At 43.2% G+C, this 21,128-nt stretch overlaps 1 protein-coding gene across 17 annotated transcripts in view; it reads left to right on the forward strand.

Moving 5' to 3' along the window:
* Positions 1-302: 302 nt before the first annotated feature.
* The window catches only part of DOCK10 (dedicator of cytokinesis 10), a 247,285-nt gene continuing 226,459 nt past the window's right edge, over positions 303-21,128 (forward strand). For 9 of the 17 annotated variants that reach the window (XM_043523117.1, XM_043523120.1, XM_043523127.1 and 6 more), the window contains exon 1: positions 305-668. In XM_043523117.1, coding sequence (XP_043379052.1) covers positions 558-668 — 111 coding nt within the window. In that variant the 5' untranslated portion in view covers positions 305-557. Of the gene's footprint in view, positions 669-21,128 lie in introns of all 17 variants that reach the window. The other 8 variants (XM_043523112.1, XM_043523116.1, XM_043523124.1 and 5 more) reach the window with 5 other exon arrangements.

Consider the following 21,128-nt stretch of genomic DNA (forward strand, 5'->3'; position numbering starts at 1 on the left):
AGGGGTCTGCTGACCACAGGCTGAACTCCCAAAGGGGTGCACGCCTCTATTTGACATATGTTAGGGGTCCGCAAATGAAAAAAGGTTAAAAACCACTATGCTAGTGCAATATATGAGACCCTTCCAGTCCCAGATTGCTGGTTCACCCACAGGACTCTAGCAAAGCACCTGAGCTGGAACCCGATGCCTGGGCCTCCTGCAAAGCATCTGAGCTGGTCCCCAGCCCTGCTGCGCCCTCCCGCCCCGGCTGAGTGGGGGCGTAGGGGGGCACGTTTGTCACGCGCCTGCGGAGAGCTGAGCCCAACTTTTTCTGGCTCAGGCTCGCCAGCCGCAGGTGTCCGGGCAGCCGAGCCGAGCCCAGCCCCGGGCCGCGCTTGGCGGCCGCCGCTGCTCCGCGAGCCCAGCAGGCGCGTGCGGGGGGGGAACACGCCTTAGAGGGAGGGAGGAAAAAAAAGCCCCGAGTTCCGCTTCCTGAAGGCGCCTTGGTCTGGGCTGCGCCCGACGGGCTGCAGGGGAGCCGGCTGCTGCGGGTACTCGGCGCGGGGCTCGCTGGGCACATGGCAGGGGAGCGGAGCCGCCGCTTCACCCGCAGCCGGCTGAGACCCGGCTTGGCGGCGGAGCTCCGCCAGAGCGTCGCCTCGGCAGCCGCCGCCCACCACCAGCTGCGCGTGAGTTGGAGCCTCTTCTCCGCGGGGTCGGGACCGCGCGGGCGGGCAGAGCGAGCTCCCCGGCGGCTCCCCAGCGCGGAGCTCGCCCGCTCCGGGGCATGGCGCGCAGAACGCCGCGGTGTGGAGCTGGGCGGGAGCGCTCCGCGCTGTGCGGAAGGAGCGAGATCTCTGTGCCCTGGAGCCGTGGGGTTTCAAACTTTTTTTTCTGGCGACGCAGTTGAGGAAAATTGTTGATGCCTGCGACCCAGGGGAGCTGGGGATAAGGGGTTTGGGCTGTGGAGAGGGCTCTGGGCTGGGGCAGAGGGTTGGGGTGTGGGAGAGGGCCAGGGCTCTGGGCTGGGGGTGCAGGCTCTGGGGTGGGGCCAGGGAGGAGGGGTTTGGGGAGCAGGAGGGGGCTCTGGGTTTGGGGGGGGGGCTCCGGGCTGGGGCAGAGCATTGGGGTGCGGGAGGGGGTCAGGGATCTGGGCTGGGGATACAGGCTCTGGGGTGGGGCCGGTGATGAGGGGTTTGGGGTGCAGGAACGGGCTCTGGTATGGGGGGGCTCAGGGCAGGGGATTGGGCCATGGGGTTACCTCGGGCGGCTCCTGGTCAGCGGCATAGCGGGAGTGCTAAGGCAGGCTTCCTGCCTGTCCTGGCAACGCGGATTGCACTACGCCCCAGAAGTGGCCAGCAGCAGGTCCGGCTCCTAGGTGGAGGTGCGCAAGCGGCTCTGTGTGGCTCTTGCCTGCAGGCACTGTCAGTCGTCCCATCCCCAGATCCTGTGCTCGGAGGGGGGCAGCACGCGGAGCCCTATGGCTCCTCCCGCCTAGGAGCTGGACCTGCTGCTGGCTGCTTCCAGGGCACAGCACGGTGTCAGAACAGATAAGGACTAGCTTGTCTTAGCTGGGCAGCACTGCCGACGGGACTTTTAATGACCCGGTCAGTGGTGCTGACCAGAGACGCCGCGACCCAGTGCCTTACATTCCGTGACCCAGTACTGGGTCGCGACCCACAGTTTGAAAACCACTGCCCTAAAGCCCTCTGTAGTGTATAGTAGGGTACTGAGAGGTCTATAATGTATACAGAGTATACAGAGTTCGAGTATATAGAGAGGTGTACAGTGTGCAGTAAGGTATGGAGGCTCTAGGGTAGTGAGCGGTCTATAGTGTACCTTTTAGTATGGAGATGTTCAAGGGTACAGAGAGATCTATAGTGTACAATTCTCCATATGGAGAAGTTGGCATGTTAGAGTGGGCAAGGAGGTCTCTAGAGTATAGAGTGCAATGTATCAGTTAGTATGTACTAGTATATATTGTATAGAAATACTCACTATATTGATCAATTTAGAGATCTCCATTGTATGGCTCTATGTGCCAGCATATACTCCATAGTTACCTCTTCTATATGGAGATTTCATCCATCAATCTTTTATAATATGTGTACCATTATATGATATACAGATATTTTAATTGCATAGATCTGTGTCTCATCTAAAATGTGTGTGACTTATGTACTTGTATAAACTGTATATAGATCTTCAAGCAGTTCAGATGACTTTGTGGTAGGGTTTATGGCTGTCATACATCTAGGACTGTTTTGGGACTGAACAATTTTAATGAATGAGATTTTAACAGTTTCAGTGCACATTACAAAATCACACTGCATATGCACCTTTTCACAAAAAATGAGATACTCTTAAAAACTGCCGGGAGGGATTCTCCTTCCAAATGAGTCACATGTGGCAAGTTTGTGGACCAGTAATATCCATGATTTAGGTGGAGAAGAAAGTTTTTCAACCATTTTTATGTGTGTGTTTGGGGCCCTTGTTTTCTGTACTGTAAGATCAATCTTGTAAAGACTTAAGCACATGCTTAATTTAATTCACTGTGAGTAGTCTTATTCATGTGGGCTATTCAGAGTCTGTAAAATTAAACAAGTATGCCTAAGGCCTTGTTTACACTACGGGGAGAGATCGATCGATCGAAGTTACGCAACTTCAGCTATGTGTATAATGTAGCTGAAGTCGACGTACTTAGATCTACTTGCCGTGGGGTCCACGTTACACAATGTCGACTGGAGACCCTCTCATGTCGACTCCTCTTGCGCTTCTTGTTCAGGTGGAGTACAGGAGTCGACAGAAGAGTGAAAAGAAAAGGAGTACTTGTGGCACCTTAGAGACTAACAAATTTATTAGAGCATAAGCTTTCGTGAGCTACAGCTCACTTCATCGGATGCATACATACACAGAAGAGTGATCTGTGGTCAATTTAGTGGGTCTCCCATGCATTGAACCCCCGGTAAGTGTAGACAAGTCTTTGCGGGATCAGGGTAAAGGAATGGACAAATTGCAAGGTAAAAATGCCTTTTGGAGTGTATAAAACATGCACCTATAACGCGCTCCTTAGAGCATAAAGGTACCTCTAATGAAGGCCACTTTAAAGATGTTAGCCTGCATGGTTTTTAGCATTAGTGTACAGTAAGTACAGCAGGAAGTTTTTAAGTTAAACTTTTAATTTGTCTTTTTGGGGGTCAAGCTGTATCTTGTACCTAGACTGATTTTCATTTGCTACACAAGGGCACAAAGGTTAAATATGGATACCTCTGAGTAAGCTGTTCTCATTCCCATGTGATTTTAGGTACTTCACAGGATATTTTTAATATTTTCTTTATGGTTATTTTTTTATTGAAATGCTTTTAAGTTCCTGGTTATTGCCATAGGAAATCCCCTGGGTGAAAAGACCAAAGACATGACACTTACACAGAGACTCTTGCCCTCATGTTAATACATTCCTGAAAATCATAATTATAAGGCCTGATTCATCATTTCCCTGCATCTTACGTAGTTGTTATACTGGAGCAAAGAGGGTGTAAAATGCTTTTTAATGACCTGGTAGCATTTACATCCTCTTTGTACTGGTGTAAACTGCAGGACAATGGAGAATGAGGTCCATGCTGTATAAGCAGGAAAGAACATAATTAGAATTGCTGAAGTTCACAGAGAACTATCAATTTACCTTTTAGAATGAGACAAGATATGTTAGCAGCATTTTCAAAATTAAGAACCCTCTTTGATTTATTTATTCATTTATATATTTTTAAATAATCCGTTAAAGGGAGGGGGTAAATGGCTCCCTCTTGGATGAATAACCGGAGGATAATTTATGTGATTGATCAGATTTATACAGGTAAGAATTTCCCTTTTGATGTTCTAGGAGAAGATATCTGACTCAAATAGGGTAAAGAGTTTGACAGACCAGGGAAAATCAACAGCAGTTGCCACTAAAAAGCTAGCATTTGTCATCGGTTACCACACACTGGTGCCTAAGTCACTGCAGTTTCCCCCTGTACTTAGAATAGGAAATAACTGAAGTAGCAATGTCCCCACAGGCTGGTGGGCAGTTTGTTTGGTTTAATGGGCCCTGGAAATGGAGCTGTCTACTAAGAGAATAGCCAGTTCAGTCTTCCTAGCTATCTAAGAGCCAAATACAATTCATCTTTTCCCCTACCCCATTGCTTTCTGAATTTGCAGTGCTTTCCCTAGTCATCCTCCAGGGTCTAGGGGAAATGATTCATAACCTCTGACACTGAGTCATGAGTGAGGTGGATTGCATAAGAGCTGTGCTGCCTTCCGAAGACAGTTCCACTCGTCAAACCATCCTTTCAAGAACTAAAGGAGTCTCCATAACCTGGGCAGACTGTTTCACTGCAGCCAGCTCTGCACTGCTGAAAGCTGGGGACTAGAATTTGGACCATTTGGAAGTGCCAGATCTCTATGCATGCAGTTTTCACGTGTTGAACGTGCAAACTTTTAGACCTGAAGAACTTTATAGGTAGCACAAAGCATGCTTACACACGCGCTAAAGAAATGTGGTCTCTTCTTCAAGGAGAACATTGCTCAACGCTATAGTCTTTGCTTTTTCATTTTTAGATATAATTTTAAAGGGGGTCAATTTAAAATCAGATATTGTAAGCAAACTAAGGCTATGTCTACACTACAACCTTAAGTTGACCTATGTTAGGTCAGTTTACAGCCTCCACGTTAATTACTGTGGTGGTTGATGTCCACACTACCCTCCTTCTATTGGCAGTGCGCGTCTTCACCAGGAGCACTTCCATCGACTGAAGAGGGGCAGTGTGGGGGACTGAGAGCCCGGGCTCTCAGCTCCATGCAGCTCCCCACTGGGAACCGAGTTGTCCCTCAGGGCTTCTCGCCTTCCCACTCCCAGTTAGGAGCAGGGGGGCAGCGGCCTGAGGCTTCTTATCTCTAGCAGGAAGCTCTGCACCTGGAGTTGGGTCAGCTGCTGTGCTCTTGGCGGGGAGCCAGGACCCCAGACACCCAGGTGGGGGAGACAGCAGGATTCCCAGTGGGTACCCAGCTGGGGAGCCAGGAGCTGGCTTTCTTGTCAATTGCACGGCTCCATTAGAGCCCTGAAAATTGACAAGAATGACAGCCAACAGCCAGTGTAAGGCATGCAGTGTCTACACAGACACTGCATTGCCCTAACTACACCAACATAAGCCCTACGGCTCTCACCAGAGTGGTTTTATTACGTAGGCATTACAGGAGAGTTACAAACTGTGTACTGTAAACAAGGCCTGATTTGTAATATTTTCTAGTTACAACTTAGATTATTAAAACTGACAGTATTTTAGAAATACTTTCTACCCGAAGAAAATACTACTGAAGAAGAAGCAAAAATGAAACGGAGCAGTCTAGTTTAACTGAACAGGGTGAATAAAATGCAAAACAGTAAACCTGATGCATAAATGGTGGCAAGCAAATTTAGATTTAAAAAATTCTTTCAGCTTTAGTAACATAAAGTGTATTAGTGACCTAAGTAAGCAATAAAATACAAATCCTATATTAAAGTTAACAATATCCCTTTAAAATATCCCTTTATACTTGAACAGGAGTCAGGAACTTTTGTATGTAATTTCTGAGAGCCTTGTTCTGTTGGCTGGTGGAATATAATCTTGCTGGGCTACGTCAGAATTTATAGTTTGGTTTCTAAAACAAAATACAAAGGGATCCTCCAAGATTTTTGTCTCTTACCAAATATGAAGGTTGCAGATGCCTGTTCAAATTGAGTTTTCAGTTAGATGTGTTAGTGGGGGCTCTTAGGGACATTCAGTTTTTGAGCTCCATTCACCATCAGCAGGAATAATGGTTCTAAAGGTGTGTTGGGTGTTTTGAATGTGTACCTGTCTTTGGGAATATTAATGAAGTTACCATCTTTTTACAATGGTTTTGTGGGGGGCGGGGATAGGTGGATTGTACCTTCACTAACTTTGCCTGTGAAAGCCAAAGTACATATTTTTATTCTTTATGCTTAGAAACCCAAGCCAGGATTCAAAGCTATTCTCTTAAGGGTGAAATCCACTCTACTCACATAAAACCTGAGTAGCTGGGCTCTGTATGCGTCCAGCATGGGAGTAGGGAGGAAGAATAGGTGTAATCCACCCTGATCACCTGAACTCAGGGCCAAGATGCATGGCTACAAAACTATTTGCTGGAATAGTCATCACAGCCTCTCTGCACCTGTTGGGCAGTGTTGGAAGCCACTGGATCTGTACAGACAGATTCCATGGAACCTTCTCTGGCTGGCTCCCACCATGGTCTTCTATGCAGGGCTGGAGATTCTTTCTACAGTGCTCAAGGTGTGTGTAGGCATTGCTGCATTTCCCCTTCAGCCACAATGCAGGGCCCAAGCATTGTGGAATACCTTCATCGGTCTTCTGCACTATGGGTGAATATTAGTCTAGAAAAGAAAAGGAAATGTGACCTGTATTAGGCAAGAAATTATGGTAGCTATTTTGTTTCTTTTATCTTAGCCTCTTCAGATGGAGTAAACATGCTTATTTGTCAACAAAGTTACCTTATTTTATTTCGTGTGCAGTGTGAATCCTGGCTTCTATTCTTGTTTACTGGAGTAATTTGCGCAGGCTGTGCCCTTATTTATCCCATGATGATGAGGCTCCATTATTGTAAATCATTCTTATTAGGAATTTCCATGGGACATGTGCAGCTTGTTCACAGTATAGCAGCATCTTTAACTATTGCAGTCATGTTCCGCTTGATCTTCCTTCCGTACTATGACTGCCTAAGATGTGACATTCTGGGACAAAATCCCCATGTGTTGTGATCCCTTTATGACACTCTGATAGTGACAAGGAGCTGTAAATCTGGGAGCCCTGGCCACTGTGGAATAACATGGCTTTCTGCCATGGCATAAGAAGTGTGCCAGGGGAAAGAGGGCATGGCCAGAATCTATTGGCTCTTTTTGACTTGTGGGCTTCCCTGTGCAGGCTGTGGTCAGCAGAGTGTAGTTAGAGCAGCTCTAAAGCTGCTGTAACTGATGTGAGGGATTAGGTAGGCCTCTGGCTGGCTGAACATATGTGGTAAAGTAAAGGTGGGTTAAAGTAGTATGTAGCCTTTCTTGCTTTTGCACTGGTTCCTGTCTTCCCACTCCCTATCGTGCTCTTGTAGCATGGCTTATGACATCGGGTGTGGAAGTGTTTTGCTGAAACTGGGCCTTATGAATAAGCTATGCGCCATTGGAACAGATTCTCAGCTGATGTAGATTGTCATAGCTCCATTGAAGACAATGAAGTTTACGCCTGCTGAGGACCTTACCACTGTTCTCAATTCTTTACTCTCCTCACATTTATCACTTTCTTCCTAGGTGATCTGCTTTCCCTTTACTCAGAGGATGCTGTTCCTCCAACCACTGTAAAAAAAATTAAAAATGAAAATTAAAAAATGTCCATTTCCTTTTCATACACTCGCTTTTATCTGTCATTGAAAATAAAATGTCAAGGGCCATTTAAAACTTAGCACAGTATTCTGTTCATGTACTGGAGGCACAGGAAAGTGCCTCTGCATAATCTGGGAAGAAGTGTGAATTTGTATTTATTATTCGGAGTTATATTATGTAAATCAGAGACTTCTCCAGTGCCCAAAAATGGTGAATGAGGAAGCAGAGATTGAAGGACAAGTGTATGTGCAACACTTCTTGGCATGTTTTAGAGAACATAATATTTCAACATTAACGTATTCTGCATTAGTTGCACAAGCATTTTTTCCAGAAACCTACCATGCTGTCTGAAAGGTCTGTAATATTACTCATGCTGTTCCAATAATTGCAAAATGCTTAATTATTTCTTTTATTTTAATTCTTTATAATTAAAAAATGCAATCTACAAATCTGCTCAATGAAACAGTCAAGTTTAAACAATTTGCTTAAACTGTTCCACACATTTCTTCTTAAAACAAAGTTCCAAAAATGTTGCAAACTTTTTGTTACTTTGTCTTAAATATGTGGGCTTGTTTTGAAATTGCTAGGTACGAGTTAACTATAATTGTCCATGCAAGTTCGGTAATTGTTTACACAAATAGCAAGTTAATTTGTTTGTCACTCAGTTTGTATGTGCAGTTGTAGTAATACTTAGGTGGGAGCTCCTGATATGTGAGCCAATATTAGTCATGACACACATCTGCAGGTGGTGTTTCTGGATCGCTAACCTATTGGCCAAATATCTTGTATGTTCGCGGTGCACCTCTATTTTCCGAACAAAATCAGTGGCTGACAGTTTATGCAGGCAGTGTGGAATGGTTGACATTTACCCTTCATTTTAATGAGCCTTAAGAGATGAGACAAGAAATCACTCTTACTAACTGTGTTAATAGCAGTGTGGAATCAGGATCTTGTTCCATGTGCCATTTGTACTGGCAGAAATTCCTTTCCATTGTACTGTGTGCAGCCCAGTGCAGATAGTTACGGTATTTAGTGACCTCTCTGGCCTTTTGGTTCTGTTTCTTATAACAAAATGTTAGGTATCTCTCTCACACTGTTTATCCTGTGCCTGTATTCCACTTTAATGATTCTTTGGAATACTCATGCTTCAAATGTATATTCTGAGTAGTGGGTTTGAAATGAGCAATACAAATTCCATTAATATGGCGAGTTCACAGGTTGCTGGGGATTTTTAGTTTCAGGTCTAACTTTTAATTCTGAAGATAGTTATCACTTCTAAATGTGGTGGTTTCCTCAATACACTCATGCTACATCCTTTTTCCTCCTTTCGTTCTCTTGCAGTGTGTGAAAACAAAGTTGTGCACATTCACTTTGTAGAAAAAGTGATCAGTTTTCAGATGACAGTGTCAACAAGAACACATAACCCACTAGTATTCAAAATACTAATCAAGACATTGAGCTTGGGTAGTAGAAATACCCCTGGGCCAAATCCTGAGGTCCTTATTCAGTGTTTACTCAGTCCCTACTCCGGTAAAGCCCATTGACTTCAGAATAATTACAAATACCATGCTTACATGAATGGAATTTATATTGTGAATTTTTGATATTTGGAAGGTACAGTGTTGACTTGAACACTTTGGGTACATAGGTTATTCTGGAGATGAGCTGTGAATGGGCTCTTCACTTCTGAGAACGTTCTAATGTCCTCTTTATATCAATTATGTATTGAAATCAGTCGGACATAATTTGAGATAGTATTAGTGCCATGCTTCCAATATATAAAATGTATGGTATATATTGCTCTATCTGTAGATAGAATGCACTCTGTAATTTAGAGCAGATACTACATGTTAGCCTGTAGACTGTTTTTAAAATGTAATGATTTATTTTAAAAACAATTCATATGCAAAGATGTTATGTTTGTGATACAAACTCAAAAACAAGCAAAGGTGAAAACTAAACACACACTGAGTAAAACATTGATGCTGTTGAAATCAATAGGCATTTTGTCACTAATTTCTGTGGGGGCAGGATTTCACCCATTGTTGTCTCTAGTACTTAGGCAAAATAGAGCACTACCTGAAGCCTCAATCATGTGAAGCGATCTGCTATCTGATTCTTTATACATCTACCGCTGAGGTCAGTGGTGTTCTACTCATACAATGGCATCTCTCCTCAGCCTGCCCTGGGTAGCCCACAGAAGTCTGAACCACCAGGTCCTTTGGCTGCAAGATCAGTTCCCCAAAGCCTGCTCTGCCACATCTGCTGCTGTCAGGTCCTGTTCAACGAAGTCTCCATTAGATCAGCTACTGCTGGGATCTGTTCCACAAAACAGCCTTGTTCCATTTGATATGTTACTAGGTTCAGCGCCACAAAGGCTCCGAAATCTCTGAATAGAAAACCCAGAGCAAAGCAAGATCCCCAGAGTCCTTCTTTTCCCTAACAGTCTCTGGTTGACTTCGGGCTCACTACACATCTGAGTCCCATTACCTGTCTGCTCAGTGTGACCCACCTTTCCCAGGCTGTACCTTTCAGAATCTTCCCACCTTTTATAAATTCACCTACATGAAACATTTAATATCACTTCCAAAACAGAACTCAAACTCCAATCAATGCCACGTACAACACTATACAGAAATGCACTGGAGCAAAATGATGATTCATATCAACGAAGCCTGCCAGAGCTAGCTTTCTCTTTTTCCTCTATAGGGGGAACAGAGAATTTTCTTTCCCTTTAAACCTTCTAAGTCTAACATGTTCCATTATTTTTTTTTCTCCTTGTGTTGTTGATACGTATTTACAAACTTAACAGTAGTCAAAATACTTTTTTGGGGGTCTGTTAATTGGTATCTTTGATATGTAATCTTTTCTAAGTGATAGATGCTTGAAAGGGCTTCATGCTGATTATTATTAAACATTTACATATTGTACATGGTGCTTTAAAAGTATAGAGTAAGACCATTCCCTTGTAGTGCTGTAGGCAATGCTAAGTAGCCCCTCCTCCCCAGGACTTGTAAGGGGGAAAGGGGTTTCCATTGCTCCTTCGCATCTACACAACACCAGCCAAAATCTGGCCTTAACTGCTATGCCTGTTTTGGAACAAAATGCTGAAGACCTTAGATACTGTGATACGAGTTTGTTTTAAAAGCTTAAGCAAGTACATAAAATTGGTAAGCATATACTCATTTCACCCACACTAGACTTGTACTGGCAGCATTCCAGCATCTTTGCCAACTGGGATTTTCAAAGGAGGCTAATTCAATTGGAGTGGGGTGCCAAACTCCTTCAGGATTCTTTCAGTATCTCAAACGGCACTATTCATTCATGCAGGCTAATAACAAAGGGTTAAAAATCTCATTTAAGGAAATGACTTATACTATTATTGTTGTTTAAAACAACTAATTTATTATTACATCTCTACATAATATTGCTGTTATATCTCTACATTTTAGTGGTGTGTGTGTATATAATATAAACAAACACCAAAATGTAGCAAGATATATCTGCATAGAATCGTTTATTTGCTCTATGTGTGGAATACGTGTAATTCCCTCCAAATTCTGAATTCCACATTATATATAAGAAGTAAAAGGCTTTTCTATCACAGAGTCTGAAATTGGCTTGTTTGCCTTTCTCATCTTTGAGGGTAATGTAGACTGACTTAAAGCAAACATGATTCTAGGTTGCTTTGACATGTTGACCTAAATTAAATGATGTAGATATAATGAAATTTAATGAATGCAACTGAGTTAGATACAATAGGGGGGAAAGCTTCCTTTCTAAATGTAATCATTTATCAACAAGAATAAAATAGAAATGTCTATTTCTGAAACAGGAATGACTAAATATGTTTAGCACAGAAACTTTTTTTTCTTGCTCTATTGTACTTGGTTTCGGTTAATATAGTAGATGTTGATTTTTTGAATCTCTCATTGTTTGAACATGTCATTGCCCGCTATGTGGAAATTGTTTTCTGGTAGGGGCACCCGATCTTGTTCCCATTTACACTTATTATAAACTGATGCATCTCCTCTGACTTTAATATATTAACTCCTAAGTTACAGTGAGATAAGTAAGAATACAGTTGGGCTCACCACTGTTTTATAAAGCATGCATATGCATTTCCTAAACATATGTGAAAATACAGTAAAAATGATGTGGTTAAGCCAGTGGATAGTCAGAGATAAGACTGTTGGTTTTATCTGAAAGCTAGCAGGAATATTTAAGGTTAACTGTATGTTAAATATATCTGTATTTAATGTAAGTTCACCAGTGATTTTTTTTTTTTTTTTTTTTGGTCTGAACTTGAGTTTACTTTTACAGACTCAGGTAAAAACTGTCTTGAGTTGGGGATCCCCTTTTGAGGTCTAGGTTTTATCAACCTTTGGAACAATTTTGAAGGTTCACAATACTAATTTGACTTAGCGCTTCCCTCCCCTCCTGTTATTTAAAATAAGGAATTACCCTCCGACCTTTTGGATGATTCAATTAAAAATCAAACAAATGTATTTTCTGGCTAAAGAAAAATCTGCGTTTTGTAATAGAGTTAGAAGAATTCCCCAAAGCTAGTGGATGGTACAAGCAGGTTTCCCAAATAGATTTCTATAGACTGTGCTGTATTTATCTTTTTTATTTTAATGGCTTTGTTTTTCTCTGCTCCATTTTTAACATGCCCTCCATGGGCAGAGGTACCATGTAGGCGAGCCAGCACAAAGTGGAGCTTAAGGCAAATTTGAGTGGTCCACAGGCTGTGTTCTGGCTTTCTCCTTGGGGTGAATGTTATTGTGCTCACTCTCTGCTCCATTCCTCGCTCTTTTTTTCCATTGTTTTTTCTCTGTGCTCTGTTTTACATAGTCTCTCTCCTTAGTCAAATTGATTTCAAGTTTGAGTTCAAGACAAACCCACTGTGTTCAAGAGCATTTTATAATGGTCTAAACCAATTTCTCACCTCTGTTTTAACCCAGACATATTCCTTTTCAGCCCTGACTATAGGCCCTATGCTTAGCTCTTCCTGAGAGGTACTGAGTATCCTCAGTTCCCAATGATGTCAGTAGCAACTGAGGATGTTCAAATCCTCTCATGGTCAATGTCTGTGGTGTTATCATTGGTTGCCAAGTATTTTGGGTGGGTTGTTATGCTGATGGTGCATTTAAATATGCTGTGAAATAAATTATATCAAAGTGCATGAACTCTTTACCATGATGAGTGAATGTGTCCTTTCATCTGACTAAAGTCATCTCCCATTTTTTCCATTTAGAGTTAGCAGAGAGCCATCCAACTAGAGTGGAGCATGTTATCTGTTTACTATCCTTGATTAATATTTTATTTCACTTTTAGAGTAAATTGATGCATTTTACATTATTTTCATGTGCCTTGGTGTTTTGGAGCAACACATACATGGATGAATTGGTTTTTGATGCAAACTTTGTGAACAGCACTCTTCCCAAATATGAGAAGTTCATGCAAAATGCCCTTAGGATGCTAGATAAGAACACTTTAAATCTCTTATGTGTTCAGGTATGCTTTTTTCCTCTTGAGGAAATACCCTTGTGACTTTCTGTACCTTGGGGAAACACCCTGCGCCTCCATGTTCATCCTTATAATGTGATTGTGTGGTATCCAATGCAAAGTTTATCATGTCGGATGTCTTCAGAAGGCTCGTGACGCACTGAACATTGTTGTTATAGTAATGTTATAGGTTGTAATTTCATGTATATAGTTATGAGGCTCAAAATATGTCCTCATGGCTTAAAACAAGCCCAGGCAAAACTCTCCAGGAGCAGAGGGGCATTTCACACCTCATCAGGGCATGTATGGGACAAACCCAGCCAGCCTCACAGGAAGAAAGGACACTGGCCTAGGCAGCAAGAAAGGATCTTTTGGACTCTTGAGTGAGTCACCCCCCTTTACTTGGTCAGTTTGGGACTACGATGAGATAATGCGCACCTGACTCTGAAGTGGGGGGCGGGGGGGGGGAGGGGCAAAGCCAAGAGGGAAGAAAGAACATGGTAAAAGGGAGAGACATTTGCCATGCACTCTCTCTCTCTCCCACCTCCATCTACAGACACCACCACCAAGTGACTGAAGCATTGATCAAAGGGGAGAGCCTTGCTGAAGGGCAACCAGCCAGCTTGTGGTGAGAAGCATCTAAGTTTGTAAGGGCACTGAAAGTGTTAAGATCAGCTTAGAATGCCTTTTGCTTTTATTTCATTTGACCAAATCTGACTTGTGCTTTGACTTATAATCACTTAAAATCTATCTTTTGTAGTTAATAAGTTTGTTTATTCTACTTGAAGCAGTGTGTTTGGTTTGAAGTGTGTCAGAGACTTCCCTTGGGATAACAAGCCTGGTACATATCAATTTCTTTGTTAAATTGATGAACTCATTTGGGCTCGCAATGTCCAGCGGGCATAACTGGACACTGCAAGACGGAGATTCCTAGGGTTGTGTCTGGGACCGGAGGTATTGGCTAGTGTCATTCGGTTGCACAATCCAAGCAGCGGCTGGCCAAAAGCACGCACTCATGTAGCTGGGAGCAGCTTACGTTCTAGAGTCTGTGCATGAACAGCCCGGGAGTGGGGGGTTCTCACAGCAAAGGAGGGTAAGGCTGGCTCCCAGAGTCGAGAATTGGAGTGACCCAGCAGATCACCAGTCCAGATAACACTAGGGGAACATCACAACCCTATTCCCCGTGTCATGTGCTGAATGCCCTCAACCTTGCAGTATCTAGGCCATAAGTTTCCATAGGAGTCTCTTTCACCAAAGAACTTTGTATTTCAGTTCTCCTACATCTGTTTTGCAATATCTTTATTTCTCTTTTGTCAGATTTTGTAGGAATGCCGCTGTCAGATTTTGTAGGTTATAAAGTAACTGGTGGTGTTGGCACCAGTCATTCGCATCAGTCAGTCTCTCTTTTGAGGTTTGAAACTTCTATTTATTTTTGTGGGCCAAATCTTGGCTCCATTGAGGCCGATGAAAGTTTTCTCATTGGCTTCTTTGGGACCAGGATTTTTAGCTATTTCATTGGAAGATCCTTTGTGTGTCCCTGACTCATCCTATGAGAGTACATAGGGCCACCAACAATAGAGAACATACAGGCAGGAACTTCTAGGGCAGCAAATTTTAGTAGCACCAGAAGCACTAGAATGACCACTAGTGTAAATGGTAGGTTATAACTTGAAGTCTTTAAATCATGATTTGAGGACTTCAGTAACTCAACTAGAGGTTAGGGGTCGGTTACAGGAGTGGGTGGGTGGTTGAGGTTCTGTGGCCTGCAGTGTGCAGCAGGTCAGACAAGATGATCGTGATCAAGATGGTCTGACCTTAAAGTCTATGAGCACACTATGCTAGGGCAGTTTTGCTACCTTATATTGGGAAATCAAAGAGTTTCTGGTTTGCATTTAGCAATACTTATTCAACATTTTGTACCTGCAATGTTGCATTCAGTTCTAAGCACCAGCTAACTGACAAATTTGAGACAATTCAGAGGACAGCAACAAAAATGATCATCAAGAATTGGAAGGACTGACTCATGAAGGTGGTTTAAAAAGAGCTAATATGGATAGTATGGCTTATATATACGGGATGGCTAAGATGAAAGGTAAAACTGCTCTTGCCTTACTCATGTGAGGAGTCCAATTAAAGTCAGTGGAAGTACTTGTGTGAGTAAGGCAATCACAGTTTTGTCCTGTGAGACATAACAGTATACAAATATTTGAAGGATGTGTAAACCCCCAAGAGGGAGAGGAAATACTGAGTATACTATGCAATGAAGTGTACAACTAGCACTAGTGAGATGACCATGGGAAAATTTAGGCAGAGTAGTAGAGGAATCTTCCTGACGGTGGATCCATTAGGTGGAGGAACTGTCTCACTTAAGGAAGCCTCGTGATTTGGGATTTTTATATGTAGACTGAACAAAATATGGCAAAATGTACTGCACAGTACCATTGTGCGTTGGCAGGGAGGTAACTTGGATGAGTAAATGATTTGTTTTCAATTCTGACTTTCATGATTAGGCATACAAGTTTATTCATCAATAAATATTTAGTATAATCATGAATAGACTTCAGTACTACTTTCAAAATAGCGCATGATCAGTATAGGTGTTTTCCTATTCTTATACATGCAAAGTGTACTAAAATATGTTCTGAGCTATCAGATGGCCCCATTCACAGTACCTGAACATGTGTTTCCTTTTCTCCTGTTGATGAATCCCAGACAGACAATTCATCATCCCATTGGCACATGGAGAGCAAATGTAGAACAGAGAAAGTATGGAAGTAAAATATTGTTCTAAATTGAAATTCAGTCCGTAAGAAGCGCTTGTGTATTCCAAAGCTCACAACTCATTTTAAAGCATTGACTGGACTTTGCCCCAGATGTGAATCATTTGACTCTGGAAACTGTGTTATTGCATGGCATTTCTGCACTTACTGAGACCATTTAATCAAACAATTTAATCTGCAAACACTGGCTGAGGCCAAGTCATGGAACATGAGTTTGACTTGTGTATCCTATTTGGATAATACAAATCCCTATATATTTAAAGCAAAGTTATCGGGAGTTAGTCTTATAACTCCCACTGGCCTTAATGAGAATCACACAGCTAAAACATTGCCTGTTTCCAGGGGTGAAAGTAAGTTAGAGGACTCACCGGTACGCCGGAGTCCTGAGCAGGGGGCATGGCCTCAACTGGAAGAGGCGTGGCCTTAACCGGAAGAGGCAGGGCCTTAAATCCCTGGGCCCTTTAAATCTTGATTTAAAGGGCCAGGGCTCCAGCTGTGGTAGTGGCGGCTGGGAGCCCCGAGCCCCTTAAATCACCCCCCAGCTACCAGCTGCAGAGGCGGCTGGGAACCACGGGGCTCCGGGGTGATTTAAAAGGCCCAGGGCTCCAGCTGCTGCTACTGCAGTGGAGCCCCAGGCCCTTTAAATCACTGAGGAGCCCTGGGGATTCCCGGCTGCCACCGCTACCCCAGGGCTTTGGGCTCTGGGCTCTGGCAGAGCTTTAAAGGGCCTGGGGCTCTACTGTGGTAGCGGCTGCCTGAGCCCTTTAAATCCCTGCCTGAGCCCTGCTGCCCGAGCCCTGGGGTAGCAGCGGCTGGGCTCCGTCAGGGATTTAAAGGGCCCCAGGGCTCCAGCCGCTGCTACTGCCCCGGCCCTTTAAATCCCCTCCGGAGCCCCGCCGCCGCTACCCTAGGGCTTCGGCAGCAGGGCTCAGGTGGAGATTTAAAGGGCCTGGGCGGTAGCAGCGGCTGGAGCTCCGGGGCCCTTTAAATCCAAGCCGCAGCTCTGCCGCCGCTACCCCAGGGCTTTAAATTGCTGTCTGGGAAAGCCGGTCCTGGTACGGCGCACCAGCTCTTACCAGTACACCGTACCGGGGCGTACCAGCTTACTTTCACCTCTGCCTGTATCTGAGAATTTAGGAGGAACTGATCAAGCTGAAACTCAACAAATGCACGAGCAGAGATTTAGCTTATTCTTGTTCCTAATCAGCAGCTTCAGGAAGCCTTCACAAAGTAGCCACAGTATATTTAAACCTGAAGGAGTATTGTAGTCTCTCTCTCAAAGGTCCCCTGCCACTTTCTTCTTGGAGTCAAATATGGTTCCAAAGATTCTGATTACTCCATAAAGTTTGTAAAGAGTTGGACCTCATATCATGTAGTAGATGCAGTGAGGTTCTGTGCTTGTTCGGAGAATGGAAAACTATGGATGACCAAGCAGATATAGCACTTAAAAGAACTATGTGGACATGAGAAAAACACCTTTCGCCTGGTTTATTTAAAAGTATGTCAGTAAGGATAAGTGTAGGACCACCAGTCCCTGATGGAATGTCTCCCTTCAGTCCCTATGTATCCCTCCAGTCACAACACATGACAACAGGCATTGTAATGGAGTGCTTTGTTGGAATGGAGCACAATGCAGTACCGAACGCCCCTTATTAAAAAGGAAATCTGCCATGTATTTTAGTTGCTCTTGCAGTGACAGCCCTCCATATTTGTCTTGCATTGCCTGTACGGTACACTTACATGATCCTCACACATGAACATCGAACACCCACTTACTGGCTCTCCTCTCCTTCTGTTCCCCAGACCGCTGCTCTTGCTCCTCCTGATCATCTCTCCTTTGTCTCTTTCTCTGATTCTGCTTTGAGCCTTCATTCATGCTTTTCTAGACAAGCACCCTATCTCTTCCTGCCCAGGGCCGCACTGAAGGGCCTGCTGCCGAAAAAACCCGGAGCACGGCTCCGTCAGTAAAAGCGCCCCTGGGTGAGTGCCTTTTTTGTGGTTGCTCTCCCTGTTCACTCCACCTGGCTATGCCACTGGCCCTTCCATAAAAAAAAGTTGCAATACTATATTCTCGTGGGGGCCCCTGCGGGGCCCAGGGCCTGGGGCAGATTGCCCCACTTTCCCCCCCTCTGGGCGGCCCTGTTCCTGCCCTTCTTCATAGCCCGTCTTAAAACCCACTTCTTCCAGGAATTCTTCCTTCCTTGTTCCTAAGCTACTAATCTCTCTATTCCCTCTTTTAACTGAACTTTAACTAAACCATTTTTCAGTGTCATATTGTGTATTGTATGTCTTTGTGTTGCCTAAATTAGATTGTAAACTCTTTGGGTCTGGGAATGTGTCCTTCTCTGAGTGTCAAGTGCCAAATGATATTATGGTTCTATATAAATAATTGCTAATATAATCATTATAAGATGTTGAAATGTAATTCAAATAATAGCTAATGCATCTTTTTGAAAGGGGAAAAATATACTCATACATTTTTGATATTCATGCTTCTTTAGTGTTTCAAAAGCTTCATATTTATTACATAGTGGTGGAATACCTTGATATACAAAAAGAAAAGGAGGACTTTGTGGCACTTTAGAGACTAACCAATTTATTTGAGCATGAGCTTTCGTGAGCTACAGCTCACTTCATGCTCAAATAAATTGGTTAGTCTCTAAGGTGCCGCAAGTCCTCCTTTTCTTTTTGCGAATACAGACTAACACGGCTGTTACTCTGAAACTTGATATACAAAGTTTTCTTGTTTTAATGAAAGCTTGGAGAAGTACATAAATATTAATGTAAAATAAATAGCTGCCCGGTCTCAATTTATATTCCTTGGAGTAATATAATATATAAGGAGAACCTCTTTTGGAACAGACACACTTTGTTATTTAAACCTCATGCTGTGGGGTATTGGGATGTGCCTACACTAAAACAAGTTCTTGAAGTTGTGTTCTTGCTGTTAAACCCTTGATGCTTGAGAGTATATTTCTCTTCTCATTTGCTGATGCATTTTTGAGTAGCACTAACCAGAGGAAATCTCAAATCACAGTGCTAAGGGCTCAAACAGGAGATTCCTGTTTCTAAAGCTGAAATCTGGTTTTTGGTTTCTTTGCCAGTCTGTGGGTGAGTGCTGGAGCTTAGTGCAATGATTGTAGGCGGCAGAATTTTGTAAACTAAAGTTTGCTGGTATGGTTAAACCCTGCATAGTCCAGACATTATAGGGATGCTTTTCAAAGATGTTTAGCACCCAATGCTCTAACTGAAATCAACAGGCATCGTTAGCACTCAGCACTTCTGGAAATCTGGCCCTGTGTCCTCACTAGCATGTTTATCACAAGTGTTCAAATAACATTCACACTAAGAAACATGGGTTTAAACACAAGCAGTGTTATTTCTTCATAGGCCAATGGCACATATGCACCAGTGCTTTTTCCAGCATTTGGTTTTAGCATTTATATTTGCTAATACAATTTTTCCACCCCAACAGCACATGTGCCCACCCCTCATTTCATGAAAAAATGTTCTGTTTAGTTTTAGGTTCTGGTAAAAACCTCTTTTATCCAAACTCTCACTGGAGTCTGTGGGAATTCTGTGCGAGGATTGTAGGATTGGTCTCTACATTGTTTGAAAAGTCCTACCTACCTTGTGCTCCCATTGAAGTTCGTGGGAGTTTTAACAGACTTCAACGAGACTAGGATTGGGACAGTCAGCTCTAATGCTATTGTGATGTGCATGTTGAAATTTCTAAACTCATGTCACTTACAACTGGAGCTGGTTGGAAAGTTTTGATGAGGAAAAGTTTCCCCACAAGACACAGTGAAATGTTTGCAGAAAAAAATTGTTTCCGTTTCTGACCTGCTAAACGTTTAGTCCCTGATTTTGCAAAGAGCTCTGAGTACAACTATAATCTGTGCCTTGTGAAGAGCCCCATTGAAATCCTTGCCCTATGTGAGGCCCGTAGCTGTGACAGACTAGTAATTAGACCCCCTCCATTACACATCCCCTACAGTTTCATTGGAGGCCTCTTCTTTTTAAAGAAGACATTCAGGAATGATCATCCATTCATACAATCCCATATGCTGATTTGCTAATAATAAGGCCAAATGATGTAGTCCTGACTCTTGCCCAGATAAGGACTGCAGGATCCCCACAGCTAGTAACACAAAATTAGTTCTGTTAGTGTTTATTTACAAGGAAGTTTTAGAAATATTTTTTGTTTAAGGGGAAAAAAAAATCTCCAAGCCATGACCAAGCAGTGACGCTGCTGCTCTATTCAGCATAAATTAACAGTTAATTTTGCTCTAAGATTGAGATAATGAAAATGTAGAGAGGCATAATTGCAGACTGTACAGCTGATTTTAGACAGCTTGGCAGGAAACAGGTTTACTGTTTCCTGTTCTGTTTGATGTGTTGTCAGCTTGCTCATAAATATGTTCATGTGACATTTCAACGTTTGCATCTGATGTGACTTATCTGCTGGGCTGAATGGGCAATGCTGGTAACAGCTGAATGTAAATATTGTTCTAATTAAGGTGTCGGGCAGATTCTAGTCTCAGTTACATGAATATAATTCCCCAGTAACTCCACTGGCATCCGTGGAGTTATTCCGGATTCATACCTGAATAACTGAGATTAGAATACTGGGGATCAGATTTTGTCACTAAGGCCAGGCTCACACTGGCTTGTGGGGCTACTCTAACCCAGGTCAAAGTACCTGGAATCATTGTGACTTAAGGAGGCGCTATGCTTCCTGGAGCTTCTAAGATGGGTAACCACTGCACTGCCTCTTGGGAGGGTCCACTGCGTCCTTCCCTTTATGAATTGCTAAATCAACTGACTGGGTGTGCAGCAGATGAGGTGGGCATGTCTCCATTTTCTCCCGCCCCTTTTGTGATGGCTTATATCCTTCTTTCCCTTGAGCACTCAAGCAAGTGCCAGCCAGAGTCTGGCTTTAAGTGTAACCTAGCTGACTTTATAATGACTTTCCTGTTTCAGTTTTCTGGTTTCATTTTTGCACATCATAGAATGCCCCTAGCATTTGGCCAAAATTGTTATAATTGGCAGTTTCTGTGAATGACAAATCCTGGCATGGAATAGCAGCAGTATCAAGACTGAGCTGCAGTTGCTAAAGCTACCATGCCACAATACTTGAGTTTGCTGTGCTTGGCTCAAGCCAGTGGTAATAGCTCCACATTTTCATAATCACTAAGGGCCAGATTGTGTTACCCTTACTCATACTGAGAAATATTTTACACCATGAGCAGCCCTATTTATTTCAGTGTTACTACTTAAGGAGTAAGATGGTATTCAGGGAGAATAAAGGTATCCGTATATTCCCTGTGTGTGGGTGCATTCATTCACAGCTAGCTAAACTGCTCCTAATTTGCTATACAGCTTGACAAAAGATTAAATGTCAGTATAGTAAAGTAAGTGATTTGTATTGTTTAGCT

The sequence above is a fragment of the Chelonia mydas genome, chromosome 9, assembly GCF_015237465.2.
Source record: "Chelonia mydas isolate rCheMyd1 chromosome 9, rCheMyd1.pri.v2, whole genome shotgun sequence".
Classification (NCBI taxonomy): Eukaryota; Metazoa; Chordata; order Testudines; family Cheloniidae; genus Chelonia; species Chelonia mydas.